The sequence below is a fragment of the Marmota marmota genome, unplaced genomic scaffold (genome assembly GCF_001458135.2).
Source record: "Marmota marmota marmota unplaced genomic scaffold, marMar, whole genome shotgun sequence".
Classification (NCBI taxonomy): Eukaryota; Metazoa; Chordata; class Mammalia; order Rodentia; family Sciuridae; genus Marmota; species Marmota marmota.
In genome coordinates, this window is record NW_026000240.1 from 14,633,999 (window position 1) to 14,655,677 (window position 21,679).

Below are 21,679 nucleotides of genomic sequence, written 5' to 3' on the forward strand. Positions count from 1 at the left end.
TTTTTTTTTTTTTTTTTTTTTTTTTTTTTTTTTTTTTTTTTTGTGTGTGTGTGTGCTGGCACTTGAACTCAGGCACTCAACCTCTGAGCCACAACCCCAGCTCTATTTTGTATTTTATTTAGAGACAGGGTCTCACTGAGTTGCTTAGTGCCTTGGCATTGCTGAGGCTGGCTTTGAACTCACAATCCTCCTGTATCAGCCTTCTGAGCAGCTGGGATTACAGGTGTGTGCCACCGCGCTGGCCTGCTCTGATCTTTGTTACTTCTTTCCTTCTACTAATTTTGGGTTTGTTTTGTTCTTGTTCTCCTTGGTCCATGGGATGCCAGATTGTTAATTTTAAATTTTTGTTTATTTTTGTGTAGGATTTCATTACTGTGAACTTCCCTCTTCTCCTTTTTCCATGTCCTGTAAGTTTTAGTGTGTTATGTTTCCATTTTAATTTTTGTGAAGAAATATTTAAATTTTCCTTTTGATTTCTTCAGTAATTTGTTTTTCATTCAGTAATGTGTTGTTATGTTTCAACAGATTCATATAGTGTCCAAGGTCTGTCTTGTTCATCAGTTTTATTCCATTGTAGTCAGAGAAGGTACTTGACCTGACTCCGATTATTTTGAAGGTCTCATGGCTGATGAGAGGAATGTCTGTTCTGCAGCTGTTGGTCGGAACACCCTGTCAATACCTCTTAGTCCAGATGATCCATAGTGTAGTAAACTGCTGTTCTCTGCTGACTTTGTCTGGATGATCTATCCTGTGATGAATGTGCCGTGTGAATGTTTTCCACTGCAGTCATGTTGGGCTCTACCTCCTCCTTAGAGCTAACAGTGTTTGGTTTATAGACTTGGGTTCTTCCACTTGAGGGACACCCACATTTGCAGTTGAAATACATTCATGTTGAATTATCTCTTCACTATATAGTGAGTGACCTTCTTTGTCTCATTTACAGTTTAAGCCTATTTTGTTTGATATGAGAAAACTTCTTCTTGCTCCCTTGGGTTTCTTATGGAATATCTTTTTTTCATTGTCTCACTTTTTGTTTGTGAGCTTCTGACTGGTGCCTGGTGGTCATGAGTCCAAATATGGCTGGCCATGCCTTAGGTCTCAGAAGAGAAATGCCCTGACCTCTGAGTTCCTTAGAGCAACGTGTTTTTTTTTTTTTTTTCCCCTTCTGTGCTGAAACATCCCCTGTAATGAAGGGCAGTGGGTTGGCATGGATGCTGGGTTACTGTTGTATTACTGTCTCAAGCCCCCTGTACTATTATGGAGGAATATCTTTGGATCACAGTGATGGGTATGTGCAGGGTTTCTGACCCTGGAGCAGTAAGAATTTGGACATTTCCCCCTTCTCAAAATGGTGCCTTGCTATAAAGCAGCCTACCTGTAGGGATCACCCTGTAAATAATGAGTTCCTTCTCCAAAGCAACTGGACTGCAAGGATGTGGTGAGTGAAACTTCCTGGTAGGTAGAATTTCCTTCAACCACACTGTGGGAGTTTGCCAGGACTCACCAGTTCACCTTTTCGCCTGCATGGGGACACCACTTCAGCTGGGGATCTCTGGTCACAGTTGCTGGCATACTTTGCTCCTCTTTGAGCTGCTGTTCACCTCTGCAAGTCTTACCATGCTTTCATCTCACTTGTTGAGTTCCAGTGTTCTTCCTGGTCACCACTTCAGAATATGGGTACCCTTGTGGATGAGGAAGTGAGCCCTTGTGTACCTCTGCTTAGCCATCTTGTCATCCTCTGGAGTGTATGAAATATTGATGTATCTGTTGCAACCTTTAGGAAAAAAGGTGTGATGGATCGGGTTGATAAGCAGCACCAAACCAAATGGTTGACAACATCTGTTGTCTTTTAGTTAAAAAGACAACTTTTTGGAGAAGAAAGTATTTGAAATTAGTTGCCAAGAAAACAGGGACATTTGTTGATTTTCATTCTTTCACTATGCCTTATCCCACAGTCCTTTCTTTTTCTCTGTCTTACTCCTCCTCCTCCTCCTCCTTCTCCTCCTCCCCCTCCTTCTCCTCCTCCCCCTCTTCTTTTTCTCCTCCTCCTCCTTCTTTTTCTCCTCCTCCTCCTCCTCCTTATTCTCCTCCTCCTCCTTCTCCTCCTTCTCTTTCTTTTCTTCTTCCTCCTTTTCCTCCTCCTCCTCCCTCCCTCCCTCCCTCTCCCCCCTTCCCCTTTCCCCCCTCCCCCTTTCCCCCTTCCTTCTTCCAGGTGTTTAACCACTAAGCAACATCCCCAGCCTAGCCCTAGCCCTAGTCAGGCTTCTTTCTATCTTTATTTTTCTCTTTTTTTTTTTTCTCCCAATCTCCCTCTTTTACATAGTAGTCAGGTTGGGGCATTTTTGCTTGGTGTATTAAATTTTATGATATGCTTATAAATGGTGACTGTTTAAAGTATTTTTTTTTTTTACTTTGACACTCTGAGCAATGAGATGCTTTTAATAATTCTGTCAGTATATTGGAAATAAATCAAGATTGTCCTCAGCAAATGAGGATATGTGTATGGTCACCTTGTTTTCATATCACTCATGAAATGTGTTGTCATTTTGTAATGGTGTTTTTGCACTGACTTTGTACAGATTTAAATGTTTAAACTCTTGACATAAATATGGTAGTGACCCTTTAAAATTTGAAAAATTCAGAATGCTTTCTCAGTGTTACTTATTTTAAATTTGTACAATACATAAGGGGGGGTACTGAGGATTGAACTCTGAGTCACTCGACCACTGAGCCACATCCCCAGTCCTGTATTTTATTAGAGACAGTGTCTTAATGAGTTGCTTAGTGCTTCACTTTTGCTGAGGCTGGCTTTGAACTCACAATTCTCCTGTCTTAGGCCTCCCAGAGCTGCTGGGATTATAGGCATGCGCCATCGTGTCCAGCTTAAGAGCGTTTTTGTCTAATGATGTTTCAAACTTAAAATGGGCTTACAAGGAGAGAACCACACTGCACATTCATTGAAGCATTCTGCATGAGGTTCTGCCTGGCCCGTCTCATAGGATAAAGCTGCCCCTCCTCACACCAAACTACCAAGAGCACAGCTCGTGCTTTGCAGTTTTTACAGGGAGTTGCAGCCATAGAATGCCACACACTCCCACCTGTTTGCATGCATGTCTGCATTCCTAAATGTCTCCCCTCAAAGGCCTCCTCCTCTGGGGCTGAGGCACTTTTCTTTACTTTGATTCAGTACTTTTCCATTCCTGATCTTTTCCCCTCAAAGGCAGGAGTGACCTGAGTCTTCCCACCCACTCTTGCCCTACACTGCATCTACTTGACTATTGCCCAGGTTGTTCTGAGAGGAAAATGGAACAAGTGAGTGAATAAAGGCATGATTGCTACTTCCACGTCAACTGGTTCTGCTTGTCCACCTTCACCCTGGACCACTTGAGTGTTTCTCAGTGGCTCTGGGGTTTGTTGGGGAAGGAACAGGTGGCTGAAGCATTGAAGTCTTAGAGGTCTCCAGAGGAGCTAATCCAGGGCCCAGGTGGTAGTGCTGGCCTTTGCATCTTTTTCTTTGAGTATTCTTGGAGTCTGCTGCCTACTGCTTTCACACTTTCCATCCTCAAAGTAACTTACCCCCTGAAATTTGAATTCTAACAATTCATAATAGTTAATCAGACTATTTACTTCTCTGCTTTGCGGGATAAGACTATGAATCCTTTTAGGGCAGGAATGAACATTTGTCCCTGTTCATCATTGCCCCCAGCGTAATGTCAGGTTTGTTGTAGATGCAAGCATGTGAATTAGTGGGTAAAGTAATGGAGAAATCAATTTCAGTTTGGCATTATGGCAGACCAGGATATGCCACCCCAAAATAGGAGATGGTTGAGTTGAAGACAGTTCAGAGAACCCAGTGCAGGAATATTTTCTGTCCTTCCACTGCTTACCTTAAAGCAGGACCTGGGTTTACAAAGACCTACCAGGGAGAGCTCAGGTTCACCACTAGAGACAACTTTGGACCTTATGGATCTTAGATGGTACCAGAGGAATTGACATTAACAGACTCCACCAGCTAGCCTTTATCTGCCATTTATTTACCTCCTACCAAGTTGCCACCCCTAGAGCCTCCCAAGTCCTTTTCCTTTGTATTGTCAGTTCTCTGTAATTTACTGGTTTTTGAAGATACTCTGTAAACTAGGATTCAAAGTCATCTCTTTGAGAACTACCTATTCCTTGGGTGTCTTCCACATATGTGTGAAACCTATATGTTAATAAACTTATGTATTTCTATTGTTCATGTTTCTTTTGTTACAGGAGTCCATTTCAACTAAGAACCAGTAAAGGTTAAAGAAAAAAAAAAACACGTTTTTTTTTCCCTTATAACATAAAGAAGATAATTTTAGACGGTTAGTATTGTTAAACACTGGAATGAGACTGCCTTATTAAAGACTTATTCTTTATTGGGTATAGAGACTAAATAAGAATATAACCCACAAACATCATAATTATTCTCTTTGGCTGGCGAAAGAGGGTGAATGACTTCCAGGGATTTTCCAGTTGTGATTTGGTGAATGGTAGTTAATGTTAGTGATATATAAATAAGTTTGTTTTAGTTTAATCTTTATACCTCAAGGTCTGAAGACTTCTATCCTTAATGTATACTTCAGGGAATGTCGATGAACATTGCACACCAAGGATTTATGTGTATCACAAAGTTTTACGTGGTAATAAGGCCTAATTGCCATGGGATGGTTTCATGGAAGTACAGCTATGTGCCTGAATCTGGGGTTGTGGATGAGGGCAGCGCAGCCAACCTTGGAATCCACAGACTGTCTGTCCTGTCTGTTCAGAGGTGTCTGTATGGCCTGTTGTCTGGAAGGGTTCTCCTGACATGTGCTCTCTTAAGGCATTCTCTGTGAGGAGGTGCTCAGGAGTCACGTCACTTAGCTAGTGAATGAGGCCAGCTGTCCTATCTACCTGAGGTGTTGAGCCAAATCCTCTGGCAGGGTTTTCAGGGTCTTCAGTGATGTTTGACAGTGATTAGTAATACTTGCTAAGTACAAAGTGCCACTCACTTTGCCAACTTGGGGTATCTGCAAAAATCTCAGCATTTAAGCATTAAAATGTCAAGAAGTAACTGTTAAGTGTAGAGAAGAAAGAAATTATCATGAACAAAGCAGAAGTGGGAATTTGTTTTTGTACAATAAACATGAGAATCTGATGATGTAGAGAGGAGGGCTGTTTCAGGTAGATAAGTACATAAGCAAAATTTTGAGGCGGTATTGGGCTGGTTGGAAATAAATATTTTGGGTAATAGAAACTTGTTAGCTATATTTGGTAGTTTTTAGCAGGCAGTGACATGAACATGGAGTCTGAAGACATTGGTATTAGGGAGAAGAGTGTTGTACAAGTTTTGGTGTGAAGTGGGAGGAGCCAAATCTAATATAAATAGAGTGGGGAAGGAGGTAATATGCCAGAACTTGGAGTACTCTGGACAGATCATTGAAAAGTTCACCATTTGTTTTTGTCTCATGCATTGCGGACATAACTGTGTCCATTATCTTTATTCTATTTCACATACTCCTATTTGAAATTGAATCCATCTGTCTGTATAATCAAATATCAAATTTAGGAAGATTCTATTTATTTGAAGCCTTATAGATGGCAGAAAGTTGAACAGAAAGGTAGACAGGGCCTTTAAAGTGATTACTGAAGGTAACAGGCGTGTGCCCAAGCAGTTGGTGAGAAAGTCTGTCAGAGAACAGGAAAATGTGGACTCTGACTTATCTAATACACTAGGCTGCATTTTTAATGCAAGAAAAAGGGTATTAGCTTTGGAATCAAGCAGTCTCTACTGTTTCATCAAGTTACTCTCTTATTCCGAGCTTCAGATCCATTATTCAATGAGGATAATTGATAACTCCTTAAAGCTGCTATGAGGACTTAAAAAATACTTTTCAGTTGGACCAGCAGTGTTGTATTTTCATACAAGACATTTTAAAAAACATAAAAGCAAAGAATTAGAATGTATATAAAAGGCACTTGCAATCCCACTGCTAAATACTGTCTGCATTTTTGTTTATATCTTTTTGAATACATATATGAAACCGTAGTGTACACATGCCTGTATAAAATTCTTTACAAAATCAATTTAGTTTGATTCATTTTGTAATATGCTTTAAAAAAAGACTTATACCACAAGAACAGTTTCATGGAAATATACATTTACATTATAATTTTTAATGAATATATTATTTTCTGTTGTATGGATATTAATTATATTTTATGTGACATTTTGCCAGTAACAGGTATTTAACTTTTTCCTGTTTTATTTTTGCATTAGATACAACAAAGTGATTAATATTTTGTGATGTAATTGGACTTGGCCTAGAGAAACATAACTGTCAAAGGTTTCATGTGCATTAAGAATTTTGAGGGCTGGGGTTGTAGCTCAGTGGTAGAGTGCTTGCCTAGCATGTATGAGGCACTGGGTTTGATTCTCAGCACCACATTATAAATTAAGGTCCCTTGATAACTAAGAAAAAAAAAAAAAAGAAAAAAAAAGAATTTTGAGGTGTTTTGCCAGTTGCCCTCCAGAAAATTTGTGTTGTTTTCTTTCCCATATGAATCCTTGTACTTTGCCAGCAGTGAGCACATCTTTTGTGTTGATCCTTGTCTGATTGCTAGGTGCACAAATAGTTTTATTTTGCAGACTTTCACTATGCACTTTAGTATTTCCTGGGATGCGTGTTGGCCATTTCCTCAGATTTTTCTTTTTTGCGAATACTGGGAGAATTTAATGAGGTTATAAATGTGGAGCAGGGTCAGTGCTGGGTGCACGTTAGCCTGCTGATAAGGGTCAGAGTTTGTTTTCACTGAAATCCTCTCTCCTTTGCAGCTTCTTTCCCATTCATGCTTCCAGTTCAGGAGTAGAGGAATACTACAACACTTTTCTTTCATTGTTGACATTATTATTATTTTTTAAAGAGGGGCAGTTATACCTTTCCCTTAACTACAATTCAAGCAGTGGACTCAGATGGTTTGGGTTCAGATCATCCTTTATTAGCTGAGCAGTGTACTGTGTGATCTACTTGATCTAAGCCTATTAAATAGCTCTTCTATAAAATAGAGATAATGATCATTTTTTATATAATTTATAAAGGTTAGGTGAGCAAATTCACTTAAAGGTGTTAGTACAGTGCAAGGCACATGCTGTTCAGTATTTCTTCAAAGGCTCAATGAGAAGGGAGGTTCACTTTGATAAACAGCACCCTCAAGTATAAAGAGATCTTTAGGAAATGGCAAAGAACATTGCTTCTAGGAGAGTGTTTTAGTTTGATTCACTAAGCAAGTAAAACATTTTAATTGTTGATGCTGTGTTGCCGGATTCACACTTGCTTCACATCCCTTCATCTTCTGTTCCCTAATGAAGTTTTATCAGACTGGTTAGATAGGAGAGCATCAGAAGGAACAGAACAGCATAGGAGAGCATCAGAAGGAACAGAACAGCATAGAAAGTCTTCAATAGTGGGAACATTGGATAATTGATCTCTGTGTTCCAGGAATTTATAAGATGTGCATGTGCTGCATTTTCTGTCAACTGTAGAAGCTGAAGGCATTAGTAGAATATCTTTTCATATGACGTATTTGAAATTGTTCACTGTTCTACATGTTGGCAGATATTGTTTTTAGGAAGTTGTTAGGATAAAATTCTACAATCATGAACTTCTTATAAAGTAGAAATTTTATTTAAGGCATCGACAATTATAATTTAACTAATATTTATATATAAATTAATAAATATCACTTATAAACATATAAATTTAAATTATTCATGTTAATGTAGTAGGGATAAACTATAGTGGTTTATTTTCCCTTTGAAAAGTTACTTAACCCCAATCTTTCAAGTGAAATAAAAATTACATGAAGTTCATAAATGATTTGTAATCTAAGATTGGTTATTCTTTTTTTAATAAACCAGTTTTATTTATAATAAGAATCAGAAATAACCCAAATATTCAACAATGAGGCATATCTATGACCTGAATGATATATAAACATTAAACTATTATATGCAATTATATTTATTGTCACTTGAAACTGTTTACAATATATAAGTAATGAAAAAATGTAAGCCACATAACAGATCAATGATAGTTTCATTTGTGTAAAAGAAAATTGCATTTGTCTGCATGTATAAGAATGTCTGGAGGAAAGAGTAAGAACACACTGAAGCTAGTATCTTTGGCTGGTGGAATTTCAGGTGATTATTTTCTTCTTCATCAGAACCAGATGTTAGTTTAGATTTTTCTGCAATAAGCATTTATGATTTGCAAGGCCATTGCTAGCCCTGTGGCATCTGTGCATATAAGAAAGGTGTCCCTTCCTCCTGTGTGTGCAGCACCATGCCAGGATGCCCTCAGTGGCCAGGGAAAACAGAGTTGAGCTTCTGTTTGCCTCCTGGTTTTTTCTTTTTCATTGGTAGACAGCATACACAACCATATATCATGGACCTGATAGCTTACACAATGAAGTTATTTTAAATTAAAGAGTTAGGGTTATATGACCTTTGAATGCATCTTCTCTGGGCAGCCCACTCTCCATACTTTACCTCTCTCAGGATGTGCTAGACCTTTGTGCTCATGCTCCTCCTGTCTTTTTTCTATTTACTCAGTCTACCCAGGTGCAGTCCCTTCTTCAGGATCCAGCTAAAATTCCTCTGTCTTTGAAATCTTTTTCAACCACTCTAACACATCTGGCTGTTTTTTGTTTTTGAATTTCTTGAACTAAGTCAAGGACATAGACTGAAGTAGGAGTGATGGCAAATGGGATGCATCGTACCTGCTAGCACAGGACGATTGGCCAAAACTCCTAGAGCAGCTGTGTGCTGAGAAAACTGTTGAATTGTTCTTGGCCTCAGAGACGGTGTGGTCATTTGCTGTGAATGTTGGTCCGGCATGTGGGAACTAGAAGATTAAGTAGCACATGTAGCAGGCATTTCCTCTGCTTGGAGTTGACATCAGCTATTTCACTTATTAGTCTTGGCTTGACAATACAACTTTAAACATCTGTGGCATAGATACCACATCTTAATACTTCACGTGCTTTCTGTTGACAGTGTTTTTTGATGTTTTTATAACTCCTCAGAATTTGTCACAGACTTAGGCATTGACGTGCACAATAAATAACATTTCTGTTGTGCTTTATGTTCCTCTCAATGTTTCAAGTTACTTTTTGTTCCATGTTCTCTTGTTCAATGAACTTCCATAGTCAGTCATTTTAGATTAAATCTACTTATTGGTGATAACTTCTTAAGATTTCCTCTGTCTGAGATTGTCATCTAAAGCATGACTTAATAAGTTTTGAAATCTCTTCTCTTTCCCCTACAAACCCTTGCTATGAATTCGGAACCTGTTAACCTAACTAATTATAAATGGTTCAACCAATACTAACTTAGGTGTTCAGCTTCTCGTTGGAATATTTTCATTTTGTTGTTTAACAGTCCATGATTGTTTAGTATGTTTAATTGAAACTTAACCTGACATTGTGGATGTTCACAAATGCCTGTAAAACTAACTAAGGAGCCGGACACAGTGGTGCATGCCTATAATCCCAGCAGTTTAGGAAGCTGAGGTAGGAGGATGGTGAGTTCAAAGCCAGCCTCAACAAAAACAAGGCACCAAGCAACTCAGTGAGACCCTGTCTCTAAATAAAATACAAAATAGGGCTAGACTATGGATGTGGCTCTGTGATTGAGTGCCCTTGAGTTTAATCCCTGGTACCCTGCCCACCTCCCCAAATAACTAAATAAATGGTCTTAAAAATAGAACAATACATTCCAAATACATTAGCCACTGGCACACCTGTCTATATTACAAGTTCTAGAGCAGTGCTTATTACAGGTAGAAATAGATTAGGTCAGAAACTTGGCGGGTATTGATTTTATATCCTGCTACTTTGCTGAATTCATTTACTAGTTCTAGAAGTTTTCTGGTGGAGCTTTTTGGCTCCTCTAGGTATAGAATCATATCATAACAAGTAGAGCTAATTTAAGTTCTTCTTTTCCTCAGGAAATAGAAAAAGAGGGAGCACTTTCAAACTCATTCTATGAGGCCAATATCACCCTGATCCCCAGGCAAAGACACATCAAAGAAAGAAACTTTACACCAATGTTTCTAATGAACATAGATGCAAAAATCCTCAATAAAATTCTGGCAAATTGAGTACAAAAATATATCAAAAAGATTGTGCATCATGATCAAGAGGTATTCATCCAGGGATGCAAGGTTGCTTCAACATACAGAAATCAATAAATGTAATTCATCACATCAATAGACTCAAAGATAAGAATCATATGATCATCTCAATAGATGTAGAAAAAAAACATTTGACAAAATACAGCACCATTTTATGTTCAAAACACTAGAAAAACTAGGGATAACAGGAACATATCTCAACATCATAAAGGCTATCTACACTAAGCCTCAAGCCAACATCATTCTAAATGGAGGAAAAATTAAAGGCATTCTCTCTAAAAACTGGAACAAGACGGGGATGCCCTCTTTCACCACTTCTGTTCAACATAGTTCTTCAAACACTGGCCAGAGCAATTAGATAGATGAAAGAAATTAAAGGGATATGTATAGGAAAAGAAGAACTTAAATTAGCACTATTTGCTGACAATATGATTATGTACCTAGAAGACCCAAAAAGCTCCACCAGAAAATTTCCAGACCTAGTTAATGAATTCAGCAAAGTAGCAGGATATAGAATGAACACCCATCAATTAAAGGCATTTCTGTATATCAGTGACAAATCCTCTGAGAAGGAAATGAGGAAAACTATCCCGTTTACAATAACCTCAAAAAAATAAAATAAAATACTTGGGAATCAACTTAATGAAAGAGATGGAAGATCTATACAATGAAAACTACAGAACCCTAAAGAAAGAAATCAAAGAAGACCTTAAAAGATGGAAAGATCTACCTTGCTCTTGAATAGTCAGAATTAATATTATCAAATGACCATACTACCAAAAGCACTATACAGGTTCAGTGCAATTCCGATCAAATCTCAATGGCATTCCTCATAGAAATAGAAAAAGCAATCATGAAATTCATCTGGAAAAATAAAGAGACCCAGAATAGCTAAAGCAGTCCTTACCAGGAGGAGTGAAGCAGGTGGCATCACTATACCAGACCTTAAACTATACTACAGAGCAATAGTAACAAAAACAGCATGGTATTGGCACCAAAACAGACTGGTAGACCAATGGTACAGAATAGAGGAAACAGAGACTAACCCACAAAATTACAATTATATTAGACAAAGGTGCCAAAAACATGCATTGGAGAAAAGATAGCCTCTTCAACAAATGGTACTGGGAAAACTGGAAATCCATATGCAACAAAACGAAATTAAACCCCTGTCTCTCACCATGCACAAAACTCAACTCAAAGTGGGTCAAGGACCTAGGAATTAAACCAGTGACTCTGTGTCTAATAGAAGAAAAAATAGGCCCAAATCTCCATCATGTGGGATTAGGCCCCAACTTCCTTAATAAGACTCCTATAGCATAAGAATTAAAACCAAAAATCAATAAATGGGATGGATTCAAACTAAAAAGTTTCTTCTCAGGAAAAGAAACAGTCTGTGAGGTGAGCAGAGAGCCTACATCCTGGGAGCAAATTTTTACCCCTCATACATCAGATAGAGCATTAATCTTTAGGGTATATAAATAACTCAAAAAGCTAAACACACACACACACAAACACACAAATAACCCAATTAATAAATGGGCCAGGGACCTGAACAGACACTTCTCAGAAGAGCACATACAATCAGTCAACAAATATATGAACAAATGTTCATCATCTCTAGCAATTAGAGAAATGCAAATCAAAACTACTCTAAGATATCATCTCACTCCAGTCAGAATGGCAGCTATCATGAAGACAAACAACAATAAGTGTTGGCGAGGATATGGGGGAAAAGATACACTCATACATTGCTGGTAGGAATGCAAAGTGGTACAGCCAATGTGGAAAGCAGTATGGAGATTGCTTGGAAAATTGGGAATGGAACCACCATTTGACCTAGCTATCCCTCTCCGTGTTCTATACCCAAAGGACTTAAAATCAGCATATTACAGGGTCACAGCCACATCAATGTTTATAGCAGCACAATTCACAATAGCTAAACCTAGATGCCCTTCAGTAGATGAATGGATAAAAAAAATGTGGCATATGTACACAATGGAATGTTACTCAGAAATAAAAGAGAATAAAATCATGCCATTTGCAGGTAAATGGATGAAGTTAGAGAAGATAATGCCAAGTGAAGTTAGCCAATCCCAAGAAAACAAGTGCCAGTTTTTTTCTATGCTATAAGGAGGCTGATTCATAATGGCGTAGGGAGGGGGAACATGGGAGGAATAGACAAACTGTAGATAGGGCAGAGGGGTGGGAGGGGAAAGAAGCAGGCAGGGGGTTAGCAAGGATGGTGGAATGTGATAGACATCATTATCCAAAGTACATGTATGAAGACACGACTTGGTGTCAACATACTTTATATGCAACCAGAGATATGAAAAATTGTGTTGTATATGTTTAGTAAGAATTGTAATGCATTCTGCTGTCATTTTTTTAAATTACTTAAAAATTAAAATAAAAATAAAAAAGAAAATGAGACTGATATTCATGTATGGGTATTATAGATGAAATAGATTTCAAGGTGATTTTAAAAGGTAAAATTTCTATAAAGGTAATTTTTATTTTGAAAGTAGTAAGCAATCCATTATTAGTGTGTCATATTTTCATTAGTAGTCATCGAATGACTTCTAAATTTTTTATATGCTGATTATCTTTTTAATCCTTGATTTGAAATGAAGAAAATTAGAAAATATACAAAAATCATATATTTAATTAAAAATAGTTGAGCTGAAATTTTTATTTATGTTCTTTCTAGATTTTATGTTATCCAAATTTTTATTAATAACATTTGCTATATAAGAGAATCTAATAAATGTAAAAAGAAAGTACCAGTTATTATCTAAGATGGAAGATGTTTAGATAGCTTTATGGTTTATGTACTCAGACTTTTATAAGTTTTGACTACCATCAAATTTAAAAAAATACAGGTTATGTGTTATGTAAGAGAAAGTTCAAAGTTACCTTGATATTAGCTCTTTTACCCACAGAAAACTGCAGCATACTGACCTTTTACATGAATAGTATACTTAGTTCACGACGAAGAATCTAATGTAAAATTTTATTTACAAATTACTCTATTTTTAATTACCATGTATATTCACATTTTATATGCGATAACATATATTACCTATTATAAATGTATTTAATCTTTAAGGACTCAGTCATTGAAATGAAAGTTTAATAATATTTCAGATCTATGCATTGTGGTTTATGAGTAGTTTATAACAAAACTCATTTTAATTCTGGCTTGTTCTATGAAATGGTTTTGATTTATATTTAAGTTTCTACTCCTTTCCAAAAAAAGGTCACTTTTCTTTTGGATATCTTTTACTTATTAAATTTATTTTTTAATATCTCTCTTAAATGCAAACCTGTAGAGTTTGGATTGATATAATGAAGAAGGATTAGAAAAACTGCTTACTTTTAGTGTGAGAAGCAGGTAATTAAATTTTTTTCTAAGCTGATATTTTTGATAAGTATGGATACAAAATGCCGAGCATAAAAGAGAATGCCATAATCAGAAGGACAATGATTTAAGAAAAAATGAAACCAGTATTAATTGTGGTTCCTTGACCTGAGCCCCTTAGTCCATTAAATACCTAAATGATTACTTGGACATTCTTCCTTCCTAGTAGGGCCAAGTCTAAAAAAGAATTCACCTTCTTCTTTTGGGTTTCAAAAGAAGATATCAGTTTTATCATAGCTGTAGTCTCTGGACTTGGAGAATGTTTCTTTTGATAAAATGATGATATTTGTTTGCAAAAGAGGTCAAATGATATCTAACTTTTAGTTTTTCTCTTGCCTGCTATGGCATAATTGAAGATTGAGGCTGACAGGCGCCACGTGGTTTAGTCAGGACAACCTCGCCTTGTCCCTGTCAGTTTCAAAATGTCTGCCTCATACGTGTTGAGCACTGCATTTCCTGCTTCAGAGCCTTGTGTGTGCCAGCAATACTATCTGTGCTGCCTCAACTACAAATTGGATGAGCAGCCCAGGACACTTTTTCAATATTATTACATTAAACCAAGTGGATTTTGATTGATAACCTAATATTCAGCTAATGTAAAACATCAATCATGGCAAGTATATTAATTATTTAATATTGCAGTCTAATTCAGAAATCGATGTGCTGCATGAGGGGAAGGGAAACTCATGGTTCCCAGAAGATTTAAGACAGGGAATGATTAAAAAAAGACCTGCTGTACTCCTGTGTGTTAGTTCGATACAAATCTTTATTCATTTGCCAATAATCCCTTCCCATTTTCCACTTCAGGACCATTTTATCAGTTTTGAGACCTATAATTGAATTAAGTCTGCTTTCAGCACAGGGCAAGAGGAGTTGCACCAGTATTGATGAAGTCGTGACAGCGGCAACCCTAGAGACAGCCTGAGACGAGGACAGGTTTTCCTGCAAGGTCCCCGCTGCCAGCGTCTTGGTCTGGTCCCTCCATCCTTAAAAACTCACCAGTACTATAGGAATCACCTCCAAGACTTATATCTAAACACCATCCACCATGATGTCATTTCTGTCGCACCTTCACTCTCTTACTGCCTCTTCACAGTACTGCAGGCCTCACACAGTCCTCACGTTTGAGCCTCAGGCCCTGGTGGTCCATACAAGTTCCTTGACTGCTTCGTAGTTGAGCTCAAGTTCAGATTTAGGTATTCTGCTCCTCGCACCAGGATCATGCACAATGCCATCTTGTGTTTTGTTTATGTATGCAGGATTTTTTGTTGTTTTGAAATGGTCACATTGCCTTGTCCTTTTGCCCAAAGTACAAGTAAATAACTGATTTTTAGGTAGAATTTGCTCAGACTTTGGTGTCCCAGGTAATAAGTGTGCAAACCTCGTAGATATAAATGAAAACTTCTCAAGCCATGATGATTTTTCCTAAAGTAGAATATCCTTCTTTTTTGTGTGAATATGTGTATTTGGAGGGGACAGGAACTGAAGTGTATTTTGTCACTGGAGTTTTCACTTGGCTTTTGTTGGTTCGTGTTTCCCTGCTTGGTTTTTCCTATCCCGTTTAAAAAACTCTTCTGAATCATTTGTATTACCACTCTCTTGTCAATAAGCCTTTTCCCCAGATGGACAGGAAGGGCTTCCTTTAGCTTTCTTCTTGTCCACTGGTTGCTCGCTCCCATAAGCGCTGAGTTTGGAGCTAACCCTCCTGCCTGCTCTGTCTTGTTGCTTCTTCCCGAGTTTCTTTCTCTTCATGCTGCATTACCTTCCTCAAGACTTTTTTCAAATGATGTTTTTATGTGGTGAATTTTCTGGGCCTTGTATGCTGAGAATCTATTTTTTCCTTCTATTTAAACAGTAGCTTACCAGCTATGTGTAAATTCTAAATACCTAGTTCTTTTTCTTGAACACGTTATCTTGAGAGTCATGACTGTATTGAGTGTTGACACCTCTGCCATTGGTGCTACTCTTCCTTTATGGAAGGGTTTCCTTTTTCTTTCTGGAAGTGTTTAAGATCCATATACTCTTCTGTGTTCTTACAGTATGCTTTGCTGTGAATTTTTCCATAATTATTCCATTCGGCATTCCAGGTGTACTTCCCATCTGAGATTTGACTATTCTTTTAATCTGAGAACTTCCTGTCATTTTAAAAAATATTTCTTCCTTTCCATTCTGTCTTTGGTGTCCTGTGATTTCTGTGATATAGATGTGAATGCTCTAATCCTGTTTTTTACTTATCTCCTGCCTGTTTTGTTCACCCCCTCTCTAGGCATTCGCGAATAGCTTTTCCATGCAGGTTCTCATCTCATTGACTCATCCTCTGTCTGTGCTTAATGTGCTTTTAATCTACCCCTTGAGTTCTTTATTTCAGACTGTTCTATTTTAATACCCACAGTCACATGTTGATTCATACTTGTATTTTCGTACTTATATTTCTACAAATCTTTTATTTAAGATATAAAGTATCATTTTGTTCAATCTGTTCTGTTTTCTCTAGGTGAATTCTTTCTATTTGCTTTTCCCCCATTCCTGTGTTTACGCAGCTTGAAGTTTTCCTTGTGTTTCCTTGGGGCATTTGGTTGCCTAGGCTACTAACTAGACCTAAGGCAGGGGAGAAAGGTGAGGCTTTAGCTTGGCCTCCTCTGGGTTAACTTGAGAATGGAGGCGGAAAGCCTCTCACTTTCTAGTCTGTTCTCAACCTCTTCCCATTGTGTTCTCCTCCTTCAGAAACAGGACTGAAGCCAAAGCAAAGTCCCGCCTGCCCTATGCGCATGTTCCAGCTACACATGCACATCTACTATTCCAAAGTAAGGCAACACTCACCCTTGCAAAGTGCCTGCTCTTATGTGAGTTGGGGGTGGGAAGGGGTTGGGGATGGCCCTCAGAGGCCTGGGCTGGTTGCTCCTGGCTCTCGACCCAGATTTGTCTCATGATGATCAGATTGAGTCCCTTCCTAGAGGTCACATATTCTAATTCTGACATTGTAAGTGGGTGCTGGAATAGAACAATTAAGATGTCCTGTATGCCCATGAGGAGTTTTCACTTTAGTGGCATCAGTGGTAAAATACACATATATTTACAGTGAATTATGATGTCCTGTAATGGGACATGCCTAGAGTGTTAAGGGAACATGTGGCAAGATTTCCATGGGGGAGAAAGAGGTATTTGCTTGGTGGAGACGCTGTTCAACTTGAGTCATGGAGGATGTTTTTTGATTGTTTGCTAATTTGATGAGGAGGCTGAGAAGAAACTGGGCGAAAAGGAACATTTTGGGGCAGAGAGATTAAGTGGTTCAGTAGTGAGTGAAACCAGGTGAACAATTTGTCATGTCCTTTGCTATAACTTTCCGTGGTATATAGCTTTGGCAAAGTAACAGAGGTAATGAGGAAACTGCTAATAAGTTTTAAAGAATGGTGTTGACATGACCAAGCATACATTTTAGAAAGATTTTTGCATTATTATGGAGAATGCAATGAAGTAGGGTAAGGCAGGAGCTATTGAGACCCTTTCAGTAATTTGAGTGAGAAAAGAGATGGCCTGAAGCAGGAGCTGTAGGGACAGAAAGAAGCAGTTAGATCAGAATTATCCTGAAGGATTTCTTTCCTTTACTACCAAAGGTAAACTGAAGGTGACCTGATTGGACACCTTCAGTTTACCTTTGGTAGTCAAGGAAGGCGGGTCAAAAATGATGCCTAGTTTTCTCTGAGCCATGCCATTCAAAACATATATTTTCATTAAGAATCATTTGGGAACATATGAAGGCAATAGTCTACCCTTTCTTTTATTTAAACTATAGTTTCTTATCCTTAATTCCAAAATGCAAATAGCTTGGAAAGCTGAAAGATTTTCCTTGACTTTGTGAGAAACTCAGTTGACAGCAACAGTCTCTTCTAGAACTATTAACATATATGAAGATGACATAAGGTGTGTGCAGACATCATGTTACCTTTCTAAAAGCCACGCATCCCTAGCCCCAGCAGTTTGTGCTTTAAATCTGAGAGATTTCTTCTTTTTGTATTGTAGGTTGTAGTTCAGGAAGAACTACTGTGTGACAGTGTAGCCATGGGGGAAGTTGGAGTGTCTGTGTTCTCTTAGGACCAACTCCAAGGAAGAATACCCAGGGAAAGCTCTAACCACAGAAGAGTGACAGACACTGACACACATGTGTGCGGAATCTCCTGGTAGGGCTAAAGGAAGAGCATCAGTGATTGAGAACTGGGGATCATAAGTGGGAAGGAGACATAATTCACTTATGTGTGTGTAGTGTGTTTGTGATACACACATGTTGTCTTGTTTAGATGTTTACTATGTATGTTATTCTTTTTTGTTTTGTTAAATTTTAAGTTATGAAAATAACTATGAGAATATCATTGTGAAAACTTAAAGATTCATTGGAATTCCAGCTCCACTAAACATATTAATTTTGTAATAGTAAAGCTTAAAATGATTATTTATATAGACAGTAGCCTTTTCTTACACCTTGTGGTAATTGATTCCTGTCATTTGTCTTTATGACTGTGATGACATTAGAGATTAGAGAATGGGTTTCACAAGATTGCCAAGAACAGGAAATAGAGGATGCTTGAGGATGAGTACAGGTGGGAATTTACTCCTGGGGTGCCGAGCAGGGCAGTGAGAGTGGAGGGCTGGGGGAAGCCCTGTGTGCTGCTTTGCTACAGGGAATGAAGGTCGGGTATTTGGGAAGATAGTATAGCAAGACAAGAAAAAGGAGCGTATTTTCAAGCAAAGTTTATTTTCAAGGAAAGAAAAATTAGGAAATAGAAAAGCAAGTTGTGACTTCAGAGAAACAAAGTTTCAGGGGGAGAACAGTAAATATCAGAAATGTAAGAATATTGTTTACTGTTGGAGGTAGCTTGAAATCAGAAGAAATACCCAACTATTTGCTATGCTTCACCAAATGTGCCGTGTGTGTGTGTGTGTGTGTGTGTGTGTGTGTGTGTGTGTGTGTTACCAGGGATTTAACCCAGGGGCTCTCAATCTCTGAGCCACATCCTCAGCATGCATTTTTAGTTTTTAATTTAAGACAGGGTTCCACTAACTTGCATAGGGCTACCGTGTCCGGCATGTATATTCAAATTTTCTTTGCTACCTGTATAGATACTTGTATTTATAGTTCCATCAACAGTTTCTTTTACAGTGAAAAGCAAGAAATTAAATATTTAAAATATATCACGATGCTTATTAATTAATGTTTGTGTTTTCTTTGCTGACATTTTTTTTAAATGTTACAACAGTCTTAGGTCCTGATTAGCACCAAATTAATAAACTCAATGTCAAGAAAAATTTGTTAAGATTTAGTTACTAGCTGTATAGTTGATAGTCACAAACATGTTCTTTACCATGTGTATTCTTTATAGAAAAGTACAATCATTGATGGATGAAAATTTGATAAAGCAAATAAAGTAAAATGTCAATTCTAGGATTTAGGTGGTAGATAAAATCTGTAAGTTTGAATATTTTCATAACAAATGTTGGAAATAACCATAACTGCTAGTGAAAAAAAATTGACATGAAATGAGCATATTATTGTGCAAATAGTAAAATAATTATATACTTGACTTCTTTTTGTTCTCCATTGACTTTGAAAAGTCTGAAACATTTTTTCTGATAGTGGAATACTAGTTTTAGAGGTAGTGCTATTTGATATAATTAATTTGTTCTCTTTTGGTGGAAATTGTTTTGTCCTGAAAAACAGCACTGTTGTGAACATTAGTAAAGATAGATGAATAAGCATGAGGGTTTATAAACCATTTTTGAGGTAAACATAAATTGGAGCAGACAAGGGTTTAGCAACTATTTAGAACTTTATTCTTCTATTTTAGGGAATCTGGAAACATCAAAGCTGGATTAGAACATCTGGTAAGTTCTCATTTTCTCTTGAACATTTGCATCATCTTTGATATCTGCATTCTAAATGAACACTTTTGAATGAGCTTTGAATGCCTCGCATTGAGAAAGTCAACCATTCCCAAAGGGTCAGCTTACTGTTATTATGTGAAGGCACTTACATTTTCATTTATCTTATCATTTCAAGGGAATTAAAATTTTTTTAAAATTACCTTTTTTTTTTTGAAGTAGAGATGAAATAAAATGAATGACAATCCTTGGATTGATGATTGCTTTAATTATAAGCAAAAATTGTTTGGTGTAGAATTTTTGGCATATCTTGATCTGACAAAAACAAGCTTGTGTTTTAAGAAAAACAATCAAATATTGCATGCATAAATATGGTATGTTTTAGCAATTTAACAGCTTTGAAAGAAGCACACAGCTTTGCTTCTCCTGGTGTCTTTGCTTTATGAATAATGCATTGGTTCAAACTATATTCAGTTTTAGAATATATAATATTTGAGATGCAAAATTTTTGGTTTAAATAAACATTTTTAAAGAACAAGTAAAATTCATACTGATTTAACATTAAAATCTGTCCATTGATCAAAAAATTGGAAAAAACAATACTAGTACAACAGGTTTGAAATTCATAGAGCTCACTCTACCAAATGTTCACTACAACATTAAATAGTTCATTTAAACAGAGCAGTATAAATTTAGGCTCTGGTTTCTGGTCACATCCAAATGTTGAATAATTAATGATAGAGATTCTTTTGTAAATACAGTCTGAGTACTTTCTTAATGCAAGACTTCATTCAGATATCATATTGTAGCTTTGTTAACTATTAATGTGGTTTTGTTCTGCTTTTGCAGAAGCAAAACAGTAACAAGAGGCAGCTTCATTTTGACTTAAAGGAATTTCAGAGTTAGAAGGAATTTTAGGTTTTCCTTTTTGTAGTTAAAGGAAACGGAGAAATCCTAGACCTTTAACACAGTTCCTAAAAATTATAGATTAATTATTTAAAAAGTAAGAAATAATGACCTAGTTAGAAAATTTAAACTATGTATTTGTCGGGATTAGAAATAAGTAAATAACATTGTCATTATCATCATTTAAAAGTATTTCTCGAACCTCTTGAGTTTTTATCACTTCAAATTGAGAAGGTACTTAGGATATGAGAACATTAGAATAAAAACGGTAATCAAAACATCACATTCCAATGTCAGTTTGTAGTTTATAACATTAATGAACAGCTATCTGAATGCCAAAATGATCTCTTACACTGATCTTATATGTGCTTAAGTATTAAGAAGATTTTTTTACTCACTCTGTTCATGTTCTTCTGTATGTAATGATGAGTATGATAGTTCTACATTTAAATTCTGTATTTCATACTTGGAGGATCTTGTTTTTAGAGGCAACCTTGTTTTAAGTGGCAACACGTGGCAGTGACTTTCTGTGACTTGGGCTGCCAGGAACGTATCCAAAGTGGGTGGGTCTCCATATTCCCACTGCCCACTTATCCAAGTGATTCCACTTTTATTTTGTATAGTGAACTTGTACACTTTTAAATAAGATTTCATCTGAAGAAAAAGTTTCCCAACTAAAATTATTTAAAAGCTTTTGACAAAGGATAATTGTGTATTAATTATTATTCTCTTTTCTGGACCCTAAGTTATGTTTCCTTTTTATCTGGGTCATATATATCAAACTTATTTCAAAGACAAGTATTTTAGGCATGAGAGAGCCAAGATTAGCATACAGTTAGGTAGTAAGAAGCAGATGGTTTTAATGAGGTTTAATTTAAGTTATGCAAAAGATTCTGCAACTTGATGTTAGAATTAACCCACTACCTTTGCACTGTTGAAATATTCATCTATCTTGTTTTGTGTATTAGTAAAATCAATGATAGTCTTCATAACCTAAGGAGGGTCATGAAGGAACAAAGTGGGTGAACCCACAGTTATGGCATAAGCATTAATGAAACCTGCTCTATTTATGACCTTGGACTCCTGGGGCTGTGTCTCTCTGTCCCCATTGAGATGTTTAGAACCCTTGCCCTTTAGCACACCATTGCCCTGGTTTGAATTGGCTATGTAGCTAGATACTCTTAGAAACATGATGGTGAGTGACAGACTTTAAAGATATGTAAAGTAGAATTAAAATGAGAAGCACAGCCCACACATTTGAATCAAAGTCATTTTCAGCCTT

The 21,679-nt window shown here is 37.0% G+C and overlaps 1 protein-coding gene and 1 long non-coding RNA gene across 6 annotated transcripts in view; both read left to right on the forward strand.

The window, feature by feature from the left end:
* Positions 1–21,679, forward strand: part of Rsrc1 (arginine and serine rich coiled-coil 1) — a 365,450-nt gene that overhangs the window by 164,853 nt on the left and 178,918 nt on the right. For all 5 annotated transcript variants that reach the window (XM_048794678.1, XM_015486940.2, XM_015486941.2 and 2 more), the window contains one exon: positions 19,458–19,494. In XM_048794678.1, the coding sequence (XP_048650635.1) occupies positions 19,458–19,494 (37 nt within the window). The remainder of the gene's footprint in view (positions 1–19,457; positions 19,495–21,679) is intronic.
* LOC125613644 lies at positions 2,749–17,692 on the forward strand. The gene is made up of 3 exons (XR_007344211.1): positions 2,749–4,346; positions 16,342–16,421; positions 17,638–17,692. It is a non-coding gene; the product is annotated as an uncharacterized LOC125613644 (long non-coding RNA).